The sequence below is a fragment of the Vulpes vulpes genome, chromosome 5, assembly GCF_048418805.1.
Source record: "Vulpes vulpes isolate BD-2025 chromosome 5, VulVul3, whole genome shotgun sequence".
Lineage (NCBI taxonomy): Eukaryota > Metazoa > Chordata > Mammalia > Carnivora > Canidae > Vulpes > Vulpes vulpes.
In genome coordinates this window covers 60,775,927-60,794,727 of record NC_132784.1, presented here as the reverse complement: position 1 = coordinate 60,794,727, position 18,801 = coordinate 60,775,927, and the positions used below count along the sequence as shown (strand labels likewise).

General features: G+C 41.0%; 1 protein-coding gene and 1 pseudogene across 5 annotated transcripts in view; one reads left to right on the top strand and one right to left on the bottom strand.

Moving 5' to 3' along the window:
• Positions 1–8,438, bottom strand: part of LOC112911066 (membrane-spanning 4-domains subfamily A member 13-like) — a 28,779-nt gene extending 20,341 nt beyond the window's left edge. For all 5 annotated transcript variants that reach the window (XR_003233325.2, XM_025987418.2, XM_025987417.2 and 2 more), the window contains exons 1-3: positions 8,300–8,438; positions 5,872–5,990; positions 2,976–3,116 (exon numbers count right to left, since the gene is read on the bottom strand). Coding sequence is in view for 4 of the 5 variants with exons in the window: in XM_025987418.2 (XP_025843203.1) it covers positions 2,976–3,116; positions 5,872–5,925 (195 nt within the window). In the remaining variant the exon portion in view is untranslated. The remainder of the gene's footprint in view (positions 1–2,975; positions 3,117–5,871; positions 5,991–8,299) is intronic.
• Positions 8,439–9,016: 578 nt separating this feature from the next.
• LOC112911065 (Golgi phosphoprotein 3 pseudogene) overlaps positions 9,017–18,801 on the top strand; it is a 50,364-nt pseudogene continuing 40,579 nt past the window's right edge.

The window sequence follows — 18,801 nt, the reverse complement described above, 5'->3', positions numbered from 1 at the left end:
CTATCCTTCCTAATAAAATGAAGCCACTGATTACAATTACTATATACATATCCAGATACGAAAAAAGTGGCTCATGAGTCTACCCCAAATTGTGTTTGTACAAAATATATCTCTTGAGACTGTGGCCATTATTAATGTAATAGTAATTCACGTTTTTGCCCTTTTTTTTAAAAAAAAAAAAAGAATTTCCATTTTTCATACTAGGTTACATTGTCTATTTCCCAGAAGTGTAAAGCTATGCCATATTGTTTGAAGGTGAGTTGCATAATTTCCTTGAAATACTCCCTTTGTCTTATCTGTTCCAGTGTTTTTTTTGTTTTGTTTTGTTTTGTTTTGTTTTTACAAAAATCTAAGTCAAAGGATAATCTGTGGAAAAACAGCATTCAGGCTATACCATTTATAGGAAGGCTAAACCTTAAAGCTACTAACTCCTCCAGGATAACTTAAACTTACACACTAAGCACTTCATTTTGTAACAAAAGCTTAGATTTCTAAGGAATTAGACAATGAAAGGAAGAATATAAAGTTGAACTTTAAACCGGAGTGCTCTGTAGCTAGAGTATCAAACCATGAGCTTCACAAAATGCCTTTCAAAAGTTTATGACAGTTTTGCATTGGATTAAATTTAATTGAAATTTTAGATACTTTATTCTAGGAGCTATTTTTATAACGTACAATTAAACACTGACAGACATTAATCATTTATCTGATTGTCTGAAAATTCAATATTTTTTTCTAAAGCAATTCTTTGACATTCCTGAGCCAATGTATAGAGGCAGGGGATCTCCTAGATGCTACTGCTTTCTCTATAGCACTCTCAAATGGTGGCCATTTTCTTTTTTTTTTTTAATTTTTTTTTTATTGGAGTTCAATTTGCCAACATATAGCATAACACCCACCATATAGCATAACATCCCACCAAGTGTTCCCCTCAGTGCCCATCACCCAGTCACCTCAACCCCCTGCCCTTATAACATTGGTTCTACATGTTGGGTAAGTGGTCTCCTCATCCACTGATGACTTGGTCACTCTACTCATGGTGATTTGAATTCTTGTCTCATTCTTTCTGTAATACTTCTTAAACCTTGGTAATTTATGTATATATGTGTGATCCTTCTAATACCTTGGGCTTGTGGTTCTTTGAATGTCTCTTCTCTAGTCCTCTGATTTCATCCTAGCTCAGTCACTCACGACCATATTCATTTTTTTTTGTGCTTGTTTCTGCCAGTAAGTAGAACATCTTTCAAATCTCAAGTATCCCACTTTGACCACTAGATTCTATATTTCTACATCACATCTTATAGTATCATAACTCTAACAATCCTTTGACCTCATCTGGATCTATAATCGAGGCCCTTACCTCCCTGTTATATTCCCTCCTTTACCAGCTTAAATTCCACAGCCAACTATTACACTCGCTTATGTACACTTTCAACTCCTTTGCACTATTCTTGTTTGATCATAGATGCATGGTTAAACCCAAATTCTGATTAAATGCAGTTCTCCTTCTCACTGAATGCCTGAACCAATGCAGCCAAACAGGACCAGAGAAAGACACACAATCATCTTGGCCCATCTCACTACACACATCATGTTCCTAAAGCTTAAGTGAGCTCTTAATGCTTAGTGAAAGTCAAACTACTTTTGCACAATGCATATACTCTCTAACTTTTTCTAGATGACTATTTCATGTCCTCTCATCAAAAATCCAATCCATTATCCCATTCTCATTTTTAGCTCATAATCTGGCTTCCTAATTTGCTGAGATATTTGAAGCCATTGGAAGAAAAGTTCCATAAGCTCCCAACATCCCATCTACCTGCCTATCAAAATTTGTCCTTTCTCTTTGTTCCTCTACCTTTCCATCCTATTACCCATCTTGGCACTATTTACATTAAAGATGGATAATTATTTCTTATGAGGGCTATCCTATATGTTGTGGAATATTTAGCCATATCCTTGGCTTCTGCCTACTAGATGCTCACCGCAGCTGTGAAAACCAAGAATGTCTCCAGACATCACCAAATATTCTCTAAGGGGCAAAACCACCTCTAGTTGAGAACCACTGCTAGAGATAAACTGTCCATGGACCAAAGTATTTATGTGTTAAGATTCATCATCTCTTGCCTACATGAGTCTAATAATCCCTCCCTCCATCCATTTATTTCATATCGATTTTCCCTCTTCTGGTTTAGTCCCCTCAGTAAAAGACATGATACTTCCATCTTACTGAAACAAATAAGCAAACTTTCTCTTGACTGAAATTTCCTCCAGCTACTACCCCATTTCTGAAGGCCACATTACACCAGCATCCTTAAAGGAGTTGTATTTGCTGTGTCTAGTTCTTCTCTTCCTATTATTTCTTAAACCAACTAGTCAGGTTTTGCCTCACCATTCCTTGTCCAGTTTATTGCTGGCTCCCACACTGTTAACTCCAATGGTCAGTTCTCAGCCCTATTTGGCAAAATAACAGAATTTAATATAGTTTATCTTTCCCTATTTGTTCACTTAGTTTTGAGGTTGCCATGCTCCTCAAATTTTTCTACTACCTTATGGCTGTCTAGAAAGCATAGAAGAAAGCAGGTAATGTCAAATTTAGATAATATTTGAGTATAGGCTTATTGTGTGAAGAAGGTAAGGACCCTAAATATGAAAATTAACCACGCTAATGGATATTAGGTTATGATTCTTTGTCTTTAACATATCTAAAGACACTCCCACCTATGGTTGTCATTGTGTATTCCCTTCTGTATCCACATTTCTTGGCAAAATGTGAGGTTTTGCCTTGTAAATTAAAGGTGCTCAAAAAAACATTTGTTGAAAAAAGGAATTTGATATTGAATTAAGTCTACCAACATGGGATTTACTTACATAATTAGCCTGAAATCTCTGTTTAAAAACTGTTCCCTATCTTCCACTAGTGGCAAGAATAGGATTTACTGAATGATTAAATCATATAAACATATTTTACTCACAATAATGCCCCATAGAGAACATCCTGTTTTGTAAGTTATAGGTTCATACGTCCCAAAGACTCCTCTAATTTGTCCCATATACAAAATCAATAAGAAATACCACATGAAAACATGAAATATGCCAATCATAATCTGGACAGCCTGTGAGAAGAGAAGGTATTAGCACTGAAACTATGTGATTTATAACATAATAAATAAACTATAAGAAACATGCTGTACTTTTATGAAAGATAAAAGTAAAATAGCAATGCACTTATCATGTATTTTCTGGACTGGTTATCCCGAAAAGAAAGCCCTAACTAGGAAGTACTGAGGTTTACCAAATAGGAATCAGCCATACTTGGAGCATCAGACTGCTCAATAATAATTCTGGTCAATTCTCCCATAAATAGTTGATGATCTGACTCTACAATTGGCTACCCTCCATACCTATTAAGTAATGGCATGAGAGGAGAATACCGAAGGTATTTGGGGGAAGATGGGGGAAAATTTGGGGGATGCAGGAAGTCATGCATCCAATATATTCTTGTAAATTAGTAATTTATGAAGGTTGAATCACTTTTTGCATCTTTTAAAGACTTATCTTTGCCTTCAAAGCATATTTGGTATCTATCTTTTTCACAAGTATGCTGCAGTAAGGTACAGTCCAACACAGAGATGCAGAGTACCTAGTATAGATTTACTTGTACAAGGTCTTCCTATTGGATAGGGGATGGGTTGGTGGAGGGGAAAATTATTACTCAATTTTAATTTGTAAGATATTACAATCCAAGCAAATATGTGCCAGTAAATTTATTTCTCAATTTATAAATGAACAGGTATTTCATATACTGAATCACATTTTTAATTACTCTTTAAAAATTTCAGAGGTTGGGGCATCTCCTGGCTCAATCGGTAGAGCGTGACGCTTGATCTCAGGGTTATGAGTTTAAGCACTATGTTGGGTGTGGAGCCTACTTAACAAAAAAAAATTTTTAAAAAATAAAAAAAAATTGAGGATATATTATTTTCACTTTAATATAAACTATTTTAATTAATTTTAAAAATATTTTATTTATTTATTCATGAGAGACAGAGAGACAGAGGCAGAGACACAGGTAGAGGGAAAAGCAGGCTCCCCCAAGGGAGCCTGATGTAGGACTAGATCCCAGGATCCTGGGATCACAACCTGAGCCAAAGGCAGACGCTCAACCACCCAGGAGCCCCTTAATATAAACTTTAATAGTAAGCTATTTAATGATTTAACTTTAATAGTCTCAGCTCTTTGTAAAGCAAGTAATCTAAAAATACATAAATGTAATCGGCTAATATTAAAGATAGATTTTAGAGAATTCTTTTATAGAAAGATCACTTTTTGTTAACAATCTTATGCATTTTTATAGTTTTAGAATTTAAGATTTCCTCTGCATCTAATTTGGAAGAAAGGCATTATTTTCAGAGATACTTTCGATTTGATTGGGAGAAAATCCTTTACTAGATTGCAAAATCCTTAAGAGCCTGGACTTTAGTTGTCTCACTGTTGTCACCAGTCTCCAAAAGCGGGTACCCAGCATACCCCTTGCATAAGCACATTAGTATGGAGAATATTAATTCCACATGACTTTCCCAACTCTTAAATGAGTGAGCTTGAAAGATAGTGTCTCCTTTTATAATTGGCGGTTGTCCTATATAATACTAGGAAATATTTAAGTAGCCAAAGCTTGAAAAGAACTCTATAAGAAAGCAAGGCTGCTAGTGTGTGGAGAACAAGCTGGGTTTTTTCACTTAAAAATGGTTTTTGACTTAAATCCAATGAATGGGACTTTAGGAGGTCATAGGCCTCTCCCACACACACACCAAAAATATGAGCGCAAATGATTACGATACATACATGAAGCTGGGGAGGAGATTCCGCACTTTCTTCCTATGTCCAAAAGGGTCTGTGACTCCAAAAAGATTATAAACTTCTGCTGAAGTCAGGCGGGAGACTTAGACAATTAATCTACACAGTGGCTAAGTTCAAAGGAAAAGTTCTTTCTCCTTTAGATGTGAAAAAGCATGATCTTCATAATTCCTTGGTGTTTATTAAGAGCTAGCTCAGATGTTTACAATTGAAGAGACAAACTAATAATCATCCTATTGCATAGACATCAATACAGTAATTGAAAGAGATCAGCAATAGATCCCTTTCCTGGTTTAAGAAAAAAACACTTCTTTTTCCTTTATTCTTTTTTGGGATTTACTATCCTATGTATGTTGGTTTAGTCACTATGCTTATATATAAGCATATATTTATGAAGACACATGCATGATAAGTCAAAATTTGTAGAAGACAATCAATATTAAAAAAAATATTTTTGGGTGAAGGGGAGTGGGAGATACAGGAAGATTGCAGATATGGAATGAATAAGGCACAGGAATAAAAGGCACAGCACAAGGAATATAGTCAGTAATACTGTTAAGCAGTATATGGTGACAGATGGTAGCTATGCTTGTGATAAGCTTAACATAGAGAGATGTCAAATTATTACGTTGTGCACCTGAAACTGATGTAACATTGTGTGTCAACTGTACTTAAATTTTTTTTTTTTAATCCATTTTGAGGGATCCCTGGGTGGCTCAGTGGTTTAGCGCCTGCCTTCGGCCCAGGGCGCGATCCTGGAGTCCCGGGATCAAGTCCCACATCAGGCTCCCTGCATGGACCCTGCTTCTCCCTCTGCCTGTGTCTCTGCCTCTCTCTCTCTCTGTGTGTCTCTCATGAGTAAATAAATAAAATCTTTAAAAATAATAATAAAATAAAATCCATTTTGACCCTTTTCACTTAAGCAAATAAGCCCCTCTCCAGATTCAAGAATAATCCTTAGTAAATTGAAGTAGTGCATAGCCCTGAATTCAGTCAAAGTGAAGTTTTACTTACCCCTAAAACAAGACTATCTGCTGGAGAGATTTTTGAACACATACATGGAGCCATACTACCAGCATTTCTTCTAGGTGATTATGCTTCTAATCTTTGGTGATATCTTTATTAACAAACTTCTACAAAACAATACAAAACATATATATACACTTTGCTCAAAAGAAGATACTTAAGTTTGATTCTTTCCTTGTTTTACAACCACTTCCCCAAACTATGAAGCCATTGCTCTCTCCTTTCTGTGCCTAACTTCATAAAGGCATCAGCTTGCATCTTCCTGTTCTGAATAACGGCCTCCATAAGTGAAAAGCCTCTCTCTACAACTAAAAAATAAAGGCATATTACAATCATTTTTTCTAAGTAGTAAACAGTGGCTCTGGATGATAAAATATGAAGAATGCTTAGGGAACAGTGTTAGAAAATTTTCAGTAAAGCTTTTGACAAATTATTTGCAATTCATAATCAGTTCAATGCAATTCATTATGACATGTTTGCGTTTCAAAACCAAGTTCTTGAACTTAAATCCATCATGGGTTCATGATATTTTTTTCTGATACATACTTGCTATCTAGTTCTTCTTTCTATATGAAAGAACTTTTTCTGCCACCAGACAACTTACCAAAGTTGCTTCCGCAATCCTAAAGGCTTCGCCTAGGAGTTCTTTTGTTGTTGTTTCTTCCCCCATCCCCCATTATTCCTGCATTTCTCCCTGGTGTTTAGGAAACCTTGCTGATAACTATATCCTTTGTAGATCTGACATTACATTGTTCTACATCTTCTAATATGTCATACTTAGGTCAGTAACACGAATCATGCCACTTAGCCAGGTGATTGATTATCTAATGGATGGTCTTAAACCCTGAGCCTTGGTCCTTTCAAAAGGAGGGTTTGAGTCAATGACCTCTCACTCCCTGTACCCTTAAAATCTCATGACTTGATTATTTTAAGGAGTCTTCAGTTTCTAAGATTGACTTTCTGAATATCCCTTAATTCTATAAAGTACAGAGACAGAAAAAAGCTAGGTAAGAATTACAAGACCTACTGGCTGTAGAGAAAATACTATGTTAATAATTTAAGTATAAATAATAAGTTTCATATATTAAACACCACCTTTGAGAAATATCAAAGAAAGGGTACAGTTGCCTAAAGGCAACCAAGGCAATCATTCTGTCATGCTTAAATAAAAGACACAGAATTGAAGAATTAATATATTAAGTAACAGGAAGTCATGTCTAGATTGCTGTCCTCACTTTGGAGATAAAAGGAAAATAAGAAAACGTAATTACTCCTGAGATGGAGACCAGCATTGGGTTCCTTGCTCAGCAGAGAGGCTGCTTTTCCCTGTCCCTCTGTCCATCTCCCCACCTGTGCTCATGCTCACTCTCTATCTCAAATAAAATCTTAAAAAAAAGATAGTCCTTTTATGTATGTATAAAAATTCTTTTCACAGTTGATAGTGGAAGCATCATGAGTGACTTGGGCAGAATATGTAGCAACATTATAGCTTCCATCGAGCCCCCTCCCAAATCTCCCCAGGTGAAGTATTCATTAAAACACAAGAAAAAAAAAAAAACAACAGACTGTGTGTTTAAAATTCTTTGGCTTAATTGATGGAAGGAAGAAAAAGGAAATGTATTTCTAAAATATAAGAAATAGGGATCCCTGGGTGGCGCAGTGGTTCGGCGCCTGCCTTTGGCCCAGGGCGCGATCCTGGAGACCCGGGATCGAATCCCACGTCGGGCTCCCGGTGCATGGAGCCTGCTTCTCCCTCCGCCTGTGTCTCTGCCTCCCTCTCTCTCTGTGACTATCACAAATAAAAAAAAAAAAAATTTAAAATATAAGAAATTACAGTATATTTCTGGAACAAACTTTCTTACAAAAGCATTCTATTCTATAACCAGTTAAGTAGTTCATCTTTGTAAAAAAAAAAAAGAAAAAAAGAAAAACTGTAAATAAAATAAAAAATAAAACTTACTAATTCGCTTTTATTTTCTGGTGACCCCACCACTAAGCCAAGAAGCACGTTCCAAAGAACAAGCAGCACAGGCCCGTCGCCCTTACGCCAACCCCGTCCTCACCCCGCACGCTCGCGACCGTCCAGCCCACGCCTAGAAGCCACTTCTCCGCCTTCAGCAGACGCGACCGCTCCCGCCTGCGGCCCGCAGCCCCGGCCCGGCAGTGCCCGAGGCCCGAAGAGCCCCGCCCGGCCTGCCCGGCCTCGGAAGGCGGCCCCGCCCTGTCCCCGCTGCCCCCCGCACGCCGCGCTCTAGCTCGGGCCGCTCCCGCGGCGGTGGAGCTCGCCGAGCTCAGGGCTCGCTTCTCCCCAGGGCCGGTCCTGGGCCGTGACGGAGGACTCGGCCGGGCGCAGGCACCCACGGGGCAGGCGAGGGGCGGCGGGGGCGCCGCGCTGGGCCTCCGCGCCGCCTTTCACCTTGTGGCACTTGAGAGGCACCGGCGGCGAAGCGACGCCGTCAGCCTTCATCTGACTCGGTCAAGGTCCGGGGACGGAGCGTCGCCCTCTCGGGGCCAGGCCCGGGCTCAGGGTCGGCCCCGCGGGGCTGGTGTCCCCGCCAGGAGCGCTCCTGCAGCAGCCGGCCCGGGTCGAGAGGCAGGTGTCAGCGGGCGGCGCCCCAGGCCCAGGTGCCCCCGCACCGAGCCCCGACCCGGCGGCCCCCGGCTCCTCAGGCCGCGCGGGAGCCCAACGGCCGCCGCCCCGGCGCTGCCCTCCGCGCCTGCGCACCCGCCCCGGCCGGGCCCCCCGCGCGCAGGCTCCCTAGGGCGCCGCGGGCCGGGCTCGGCGGCCAGAGCGCGCCGCGCCCGCTGCCGCCGGCCGTTTGGGGAGGCGGCGCCGGAGTCGGGTTTCCGGCGTCGGCCTTTCCGGTGCGTTCGCCGCGGAGCGGCCGGATCGCTGGTGAGAAGTCGGTCCCTCACCTTCTTTGCCCTCAGAGGAAAATTGTAGCGCGCGGCGGCGGCGTTATTAGGAGGCGCGTATGCTGAGAGGCCGACAGGCGAGTCCGCGGCGATCCTCCACCGCGCGAGAGAACGTGAGAAGCCCAAGGGGCAGGTCCGCGGAGGGACGACTGGGCCAGAGCCCGGGACGACGGCTGCACCCGCCTGCCGAGGGCACTTTACCCGCCGCGCCAGCGCCAGCGCCAGCTCACGGCGGCGAACCAGTGTTCTGGCTGACGTGGAGAGTCGCCAAAACGTGTTGAAAAGATTTGTGAGGAAGCGGAGGGAGCAGCTGGCAGGGCAGAAGGGGCCTACGTGGTAGGTGAGGAGGTCGGGGTCGTCGCGAACCTGGAGCAAAAGGCCTGATCCTGGACTGAAGGCCGGTGCGGGTCCTGGGGGCTCCCGGAGGCAGTCGGGTACTGGGCAGCAGACGTTCCCACAGCTACCGACTGCCACGAAGTCTTGCTTTTTCCAGGAGAATGTATATTGGTATTTCGGGAAAATTGAAATTCAAGCTTGTGGTGTAAATATTTAGTAAATGGTAGTAAAACATTCAGGAACAGAGACAGACTTTTCTCTTTTAAAGAAATTGCCTAAAAAAGGAAAGAAGAAAGAAAGAAAGAAATTGCCTAAATACCACTAACACCCCAGCCCCCCTTATTTTGCCAAAGCCAAATGACAAGTATGTCTTAAAGCCACCAAGTTCTTTTATGATCATTTATACCTTGAAAATCAGTTATAAGCTCAATAGCTTTCTTATTAGCCTCATAACTAACCTCCTTGTTAGCCTCATAGCTAACTTCATTGCGACTCTCCTCAAAAGAAAAAAAATATATGTTCAGGCTGTTCTCATGCCTTTACATTTTGTACTGGCCAGTCTATCACTGAGGATAGGAGTTTTTGTCATGAGTAATAAATTAGTTTCGTTTCTGACGTTAGGATTGTTCTTTTGTGATTTACCTGTCTGAGCAGAGCGTGATCTGACAATACTGTGCAACCCGTGTGACGTAGAAGGAGGAACTTACTTGAGTGTGTTTTCAATGTCAAGATTATGGATTTAGTAGGCAAGAATAGATGAGTATTCTCACCAAACTCTGGGATAGGCAAAGTTCCTTGGTACTTCTTAATTCCTTTCATAATATCACAGATCAGTCAACCAATTTTACTTTTCTCTGTCCCTGTAAACTGTTTAGAAATTCAGAATTAATTGCATTCTAATTTGTGTCACTTGGTTCTCAAAACTCTGCATCCTTCAACAATGAAGAGGCAGTCATATTATGACATCCAATATGACTTACATTTTTTTTTACTTTTAGTTTTTGTTTATAAAATATTTTTCCATGCAAGTTATATTGCATTTCCCTTGAATTGGTCCTAAGGACAACAAAAACATTACAAGGAAATGTGATGAGACCACTCTGCTTGATATGATGTTAAGACCATCCTTGGGAATCATTATAAGGACTCCACTGGCTATAAGCCCCCATAAAATATTTTGTCCAGATTGCTGTGAGGAATTGCATTTTACCTGTACACAAGAGAAAACAGACACTTCCTCTGTGTCAACATCAGGTTATTCTAGTAAGAGAAATGGAAATAAATGTATATAACACTGGGGAGGGATCCCTTGGTGGCGCAGCGGTTTGGCGCCTGCCTTTGGCCCAGGGCGCAATCCTGGAGACCCGGGATCGAGTCCCACGTCGGGCTCCCGGTGCATGGAGCCTGCTTCTCCCTCTGCCTGTGTCTCTGCCTCTCTCTCTCTCTCTTTCTCTCTGTGACTATCATAAATAAATAAAAATTAAAAAAAAAAAACACTGGGGAAACTAAGCAATTGAGTTTATTGTAGATGTGCAATATGTGCATACATGTATATTTACATAAAATATAACACATGTGTATATGGATATACATACTTGCACACATACCTACATATGTAGTAGATTTTCATTTCCATATAGTTAGCATTATTACATAAATACAGTTCTTTAATGAAATGCTAATTAATAGTTTAGAAATTACTTTGCTTTTTTTTGCATTTACTGTGTCCTTTATATGTGTTTAAAGATAAATTTAGATAAAAAATTTGAAGAGTTTGAGTGAACATTGATTTGAATTGGGCAACACCAAACTGAAAATGGTTAGGAACACCTCATCGGCAGGAGCTAGGGGAAAGGTTTTCATCTAGATGACGCGGGAGCAGAGCGAGGAAATTATTTGATTGGCTGTAGTTTAGACAGCTGCCTTATTGGAGAGAACTTAGTTGGCTGTTTGTGGTTAGTTGTTCCTAAGTTCATTTTTCGCCGGTTGGTGTGCATTGATTCTGTCTTTAGTTTCAGTTTGCTTATGTAGGCTATCAAGGCATTAGAGCTATTCTGGTCTAATAGTCTCCTTGTATAGTTGCTTTAACACATTGGCTTATCTTACTTAAACTGCACCATTGTTATTATTTTAGCTGGTGAAAATACTGAGGTTTGGGGAGGCTACGGGTCTTGTTCATAGTCACACAGCTTATAAATGTGCAGTTGTGGTTCTAAGTCCAGCAGTTCTAGCTCCAGAATCTGTGCCCCTTTGCTTTCTCAGGCTTCCTTCAGGTAGAGCTGTGCCATTTGACTGTCAAAGAATTGTGTAAGGAATACCGTTGGTGAAATCACAAGGCCTAGGGATCATTCTCAGCTCCAGTTCTGGATGCGTGTACTCCATTGTTCTGTTCTACTCTTTGACATTGATTTCTCCTCTGTAAAATTAGAGACTTAAGTCCCTGATATTAAGCTTTTGATTGCCAGTGCCTCCATTTCAAAGACATTCCTCTCAAATAAATGAATTGCCAGCATATGACACAGCTGCTCGCAAAACAACTCCCCAGTTGTTAGGCCACTCCACCAATCTAAAGATTCCCTTTAGAAAGCTCTGGTTAGGGGCGCCTGGGTGGCTCAGCGGTTGAGCGGCTGCCTTCTGCTCAGGGCGTGATCCTGGACTCCCTGGATCGAGTCCCACATTGGGCTCCCTGCATGGACCCTGCTTCTCCCTCTGTCTGTGTCTCTGCGTCTCTCTGTGTGTCTCTCATGAATAAGTAAATAACATCTTAAAACTAAATAAATAAATGAATGAATGAAATATTTAAAAAAAAAAAAAAAAGCAAGCCCTGGTTAACATAGATTACATAACATAGATAACTGCTTGAATGACCCTGCTTTTCTTTTCCTGTGCCCTAATTCCTGCTCTTATGTTTAAATTCACCCACAAAGAGTGAATCCAAGAAACTGTAGGTACTTCATGTTCAACCCTAATAAAGTCAGAACCCCAGGTTTGTGCATTCTCTCTCTTGCTACGTAGTCCTTGGGGCATGCTGCATATCCTCCAGGGCTTGTGAATAGTAAGTCTTGTCCTTCAGTTTCCTGGTGGCTGTTGCTGAGGTGCAACCTACAATTACAGTAAGAACCACAAGGATCAGTCCAGCCATAGCACTTGTTCTAGAAGGGGAAATGTCTTTGGGGGCTGCTGTGAGTGGTAGGGCTCAGGCGAGGGCCTCAGGCATTCAGGTGGATAGCATCACTATTAATAGGCTGAGACCCAACAGAACTAGACATTGCAGCCGGCATCCTATGACTATATGAAGTGATATTTGGCCAAAAAGTCTGTGCTGGATTATAAATGTTGCTAAATACTTAGGTGAGTGACAGGATTTATGAAAACAAAGTCAAATTTTGTGTGAGATTTAAACTAGGTAGAGACCATGAGTGGAGAAAGAGATCAGTGCAGGCTGCTAAGTACCTGTGAGTTGGTAGAATTCAGTAAAAGGGATATCCACTTTAATTTATTTATTTTTATCGTGTACTTATCTGTTTGACAGAGAGAGAGAGCAGAGAACTCAGGCTGAATCTCAGGAGGGGCAGTGAAGTCTTCAGTCTCCTGGAGTCACTAATAGAGGAAGTGCACCCCAGGGCAGTGCACCGCAAACCATGGGCCCATCTAGGTAAAGGGCTGGAGCGCTGCCCCGCGGGGACTCCAGGAGAAGCCGGTTGGTCAGGTCAGGCAGCCGCTCAGGGCGGAGGGGGCTGCGCCCTGCTGCCTTCAGGAGCCCAGGTACACACACCAGAGAATCAGCACAGCAGGCCCCTGCCCCAGAAGGCCAGATGGAAGGACAGGGGAAGAGCAAGTTCTTGACCCAGCAGTGCTGGAAAGCTCTAGGGGAAGTGGATGGATTTACAGTATATAGAACCAGAGGGTACCCCTCCTTTTTTCTTTTTCCAGTACAACTCGTTTTTATATCCAATTTTTTCTCTTTTCCCATCTTAACTACAATATTTTACCAGCTCTTCATTTTTAAGATTCTTCCTTTTTGACTTTCATATTTCTACAATTACAGGTCCTAGATACATTTTTCACTTCTAGATTCCCTTCAACACATTTAACTTAATTTTGGGAGATATACAAGATCTATATATTTTTTTGTTTTGTGTTTTTGTTTTCCCTGCCTCATTTTGTTCTACAATGGCAGAAGTTAATACCTTCTAAAACATGACCAGTATGTACCCAGAACCAAGTGGTATACCTTGCTGGTTCATTCTGCGAGATTCCTCATTCCCATTCTGCTCCCCTCTTTTATCTCGTTTATGTTTTGGTGGTCAGTGTTGGGGCCCTCTACACATATTTGTGGTTTATATAAATTTGGGACTGAGCACCTTGTAACATACAGAACTTAACATACTCAGAAACAAGAGGATCCCCCTCTAGAACCCCTCAGATAGACTACATTCTCCCTCCACTACAACTTCGTCACCACCAGCATCTCCCAGTCCCCAACCCTTTATTTTTCTCTTCTCAATTTTTTTCTTTCTTTTTCTTTTTTTTTCTCTCTTCTTCCTTAGGATTCCTGGCCTTTTATTTTCTAATTCTTTGTTTAAAAATTTGTTGTTCACCTTAGTGGTCCTTTTGTTTTATTTCATTCTGATCTTTTATTCTTTTTTCTTTTTTTATTGGAGTTTGATTATAACACCCAGTGCTCAATCTGACAAGTGCCCCCCTCAGTGCCTGACACACAGTCACCCCAAACCCCCCACCCACCTCCCTTTCTACCACCCCTGTTCATTTCCCAGAGTTCAGTGTCTCTCATGTTTTTCACTCTCACTGATATTTCTCGCTCATTTTCTGTTCTTTCCTCTTTATTCCCCTTCATTGTTTTTATATTCCTCAAATGAATGAGACCATATAATCTTTATCCTTCTCCAATTGACTTACTTCACTTAGCATAATACCCTCCAGTTCCATCCACGTTGAAGCAAAAGGTGGGTATTTGGCGTTTCTAGTGGCTGAGTAATATTCCATTGCATACATAGACCACATCTTCTTCTTTTTTTTTTTTTTTTTTTAATTTTTTTTTAATTTTATTTATTTTATGATAGGCACACAGTGAGAGAGAGAGAAGCAGAGACATAGGCAGAGGGAGAAGCAGGCTCCATGCACCGGGAGCCCGACGTGGGATTCGATCCCGGGTCTCCAGGATCGCGCCCCGGGCCAAAGGCAGGCGCCAAACCGCTGCGCCACCCAGGGATCCCTAGACCACATCTTCTTGATCCATTCATCTGTCGATGGACACCGAGGCTCCTTCCACAGTTTGGCTATTGTGGACATTGCTGCTAGAAACATTGGGGTACTGCCATTTCACTGTATCTGTATCTTTGGGGTAAATCCCCAGCAGTGCAATTGCTGGGCCGTAGGGCAGGTCTATTTTTAACTCTTTGAGGAACCTCCACACAGTTTTCCAGAGTGGCTGCACCAGTTCACATTCCCACCCACAGTGCAAGAGGGTTCTCCTTTCTCTGCATCCTCTCCAACATTTGTGGTATCCTGCCTTGTTAATTTTCCCCATTCTCACTGGTGTGAGGTGGGATCTCATTGTGGTTTTGATTTGTATTTCCCTGATGGCAAGTGATGCAGAGCATTTTCTCATGTGCGTGTTGGCCATGTCCATGTCTTCCTCTGTGAGATTTCTGTTCATGCCTTTTGCCCATTTCATGATTGGATTGTTTCTTTGCTGTTGAGTTCAATAAGTTCTTTAAAGATCTAGGATACTAGCCCTTTATCTGATAGGTCATTTGCAAATATCTTCTCCCATTCTGTAGGTTGTCTTTTGGTTTTGTTGACTGTTTCTTTCACTGTGCAGAAGCTTTTTATCTTGACGAAGTCCCAATAATTCATTTTTGATTTTGTTTCCCTTGCCTTCACAGGTGTATCTTGCAAGATGTTGCTGTGGCCAAGTTCGAAAGGATGTTGCCTGTGTTCTCCTCTAGGATTTTGATGGATTCTTCTCTCACATTTAGATCTTTCATCCATTTTGAGTTTCTCTTTTGTTATGGTGTGAGAGAATGGTCTAGTTTCATTCTTCTGCATGTGGATGTCCAATTTTCCCAGCACCATTTATTGAAGAGACTGTCTTTTTTCCAGTGGATAGCCTTTCCTCCTTTGTCGAATATTAGTTGACCATAAAGTTGAGGGTCCACTTCTGGATTCTCTATTCTGTTCCATTGATCTATGTGTCTGTTTTTGTGCCAATACCACACTGTCTTGATGACCACAGCTTTGTAGTAGAGCCTGAAACTTGGCATTGTGATGCCCCCAGCTCTGGTTTTCTTTTTTAATATTCCCCTGGCTATTTGGGGTCATTTCTCATTCCACACAAATCTTAAAATAATTTGTTCTAAATCTCTGAAGAAATTCCATGGTATTTTGATAGGGAATGCATTAAACGTGTAAATTGCCCTGGGTAACGTTGACATTTTCACAATATCAATTCTGCCAATCCATGAGCATGGAATATTTTTTCCATCTGTGTCTTTCTGAATTTCTTTCAGAAGTGTTCTGTAGTTTTTAGGGTATAGATCATTTACCTCTTTGTTTAGGTTTATTCCTAGGTATCTTATGATTTTGGGTGCAATTGTAAATGGGATTGACTCCTTAATTTTTCTTTCTTCAGTCTCATTGTTAGTGTATAGAAATGCCACTGACTTCTGGGCATTGATTTTGTATCCTGCCACGCTGCCGAATTGCTGTGTGAGTTCTAGCAATCTTGGGTGGAGTCTTTTCGGTTTTCTATGTAGAGTATCTTGTCATCAAGAGGGAGAGTTTGACTTCTTCCTTGCCAATTTGAATGCCTTTTATGTCTTTTTGTTTGATTGCTGAGGCTAGGACTTCCAGTACTATGTTGAATAGCAGTGGTGAGAGTGGACATCCCTGTCTTGTTCCTGATGTTAGGGGAAAGGCTCCCAGTGCTTCCCCATTGATAGTGATATTTGCTGTGGGCTTTTCATAGATGGCTTTTACGATACTGAGGAATGTTCCCTCTATCCCTACACTCTGAAGAGTTTTGATCAGGAATGGATGCTGTATTTTGTCAAATGCTTTCTCTGCATCTATTGAGAGGATCATATGGTTCTTGTTTTTTTCTCTTGCTGATATGATGAATCACATTGATTGTTTTACGAGTGTTGAACCAGCCTTGCATCCTGGGGATAAATACCACTTGGTCATGGGGAATAATCTTCTTAATGTATTGTTGTATCCTACTGGCTAGTATCTTGTTGAGTATTTTTGCCTCCATGTTCATCAGGGATATTGGTCTATAATTCTCCTTTTTGGTGGAGTTTCTGTCTGGTTTTGGAATTAAGATGATGCTGGCCTCATAGAATGAGTTTGGAGGTATTCCATCTCTTTCTATCTTTCTAAACAGCTTTAGTAGAATAGGTATGGTTTCTTCTTTAAACGTTTGATAGAATTCCCCAGGGAAGCCATCTGGCCCTGGACTCTTGTGTCTTGGGAGGTTTTTGATGACTGCTTCAATTTCCTCCCTGGTTATTGGCCTGTTCAGGTTTTCTATTTCTTCCTGTTCCAGTTTTGGTAGTTTCTGGCTTTCCAGGAATGCGTCCATTTCTTCTAGATTGCCTAATTTATTGGTGTACAGCTGTTCATAATATGTTTTTAAACTCGTTTGTATTTCCTTGGTGTTGGTAGTGATTTCTCATTTCTCATTCATGATTTTATTGATTTGAGTCTTCTCTCTCTTCTTTTTAATAAGGCTGGCTAATGGTTTATCTATCTTATTAATTCTTTCAAAGAACCCACTCCTTGTTTTGTTGATCTGTTCCACAGTTCTTCTGGTCTCGATTTCGTTGAGTTCTGCTCGAATTTTTATGAACTCTCTTCTTCTGCTGAGTGTAGGATCTATTTGCTGCTTTTTCTCTAGCTCCTTTATGTGTAAGGTTAGCTTTTGTATTTGAGTTCTTTCCAGTTTTTGAATGGATGCTTGTATTGCGATGTATTTCCCCCTCAGGACTGCTTTTGCTGTATCCCAAAGATTTTGAAAGGTTGTATCTTCATTCTCATTAGTTTCCATGAATCTTTTTAAATTCTTCCTTAATTTCCTGGTTGACCCTTTCATCTTTTAGCAGGATGGTCCTGAACCTCCACATGTTTGAAGTCCTTCCAAACTTCTTGTTGTGATTTAGTTCTAATTTCAAGGCATTATGGTCTGAGAATACACAGGGGACGATCCCAATCTTTTGGTATTGGTTCAGAGCCAATTTGTGAGCCAGTATGTGGTCTATTCTGGAGAAAGTTCCATGTGCACTTGCGAAGAATGTGTATTCAGTTGAGTTTGGATGTAAAGTTGTGTAGATATCTGTGAAATCCATCTGGTCCAGTGTATCATTTAAAGCTCTCGTTTCTTTGGAGATGTTGTGCTTAGAAGACCTATCGAGGGTAGAAAGCGCTAGATTGAAGTCACCAAGTGTAAGTGTATTATTATCTAAGTATGTCTTAACTTTGGTTATTAATTGATTGATATATTTGGCAGCTCCCACATTCGGGGCATATATATTGAGGATTGTTAAGTCCTCTTGTTGGATAGATCCTTTAAGTATGATATAGTGTCGCTCTTCATCTCGCACTACAGTCTTTGGGGTAAATTTTAGTTTATCTGATATAAGGATGGCTACCCCTGCTTTCTTTTGAGGACCATTTGAATGGTAAATGGTTCTCCGACCTTTTATTTTCAGGCTGTAGGAGTCCTTATGTCTAAAATCAGTCTCTTGTAGACAGCAAATAGATGGGTCCTGTTTTTTTCCAGTCTGACACCCTGCACCTTTTGATGGGGTCCTTAAGCCCATTCACGTTCAGAGTTACTATTGACAGATATGAGTTTAGTGTCATCATGATATCTATTCAGTCCCTGTTTTTGTGGATCGTTCCATTGGACTTCTTTTTAAAGGGTAATTTTAAGAGTCCCCCTTAAAATTTCTTGCAGAGCTGGTTTGGAGTTCACAAATTCTTTCAGTTCCTGCCTGTCTTGGAAGCTCTTTATCTCTCCTTCCACTTTGAATGAGAGCCTTGCTGGATGAAGTATTCTTGGTTGCATGTTTTTCTCATTTAGGACCCTGAATATATCCTGCCAGCCTTTTCTGGCCTACCAGGTCTCTGTGGAGAGGTCTGCTGTTACCCTAGTACTCCTCCCCATAAGAGTCAGGGGTTTCTTGTCTCTTGCTGCTTTAAGGATCTTCTCTTTCTCTTTGGAATTTGCAAGCTTCACTATTAAATGTCGAGGTGTTGAACGGTTTTGATTGATTTTGGGGGGGGGGGATCTCTCTATTTCCTGGATCTGAATGCCTGTTTCCCTTCCCAGATTAGGAGAGTTTTCAGGTATGATTTGTTCAAATACATATTCTGGACCTCTGTCCCTTTCAGCACCCTCGGGAACCCCAATTAAGCATAGGTTTTTCTTCCTCGGGCTGTCATTTATTTCCCTTAATCTATCCTCATGATCTTTAATTATTTTTCTCTTTTTTTCCTCAGTTTCCCTCTTTGCCATCAACTTGTCTTCTATGTCACTCACTGCTTCTTCCACCTCGTTAACCCTCGTTAGATCTAAATTCTGCAGTCATGAAGTCTCTTGAGTCCTCTATGCTTTTTTTCTAGAGCCACCAGTAGCTTTAT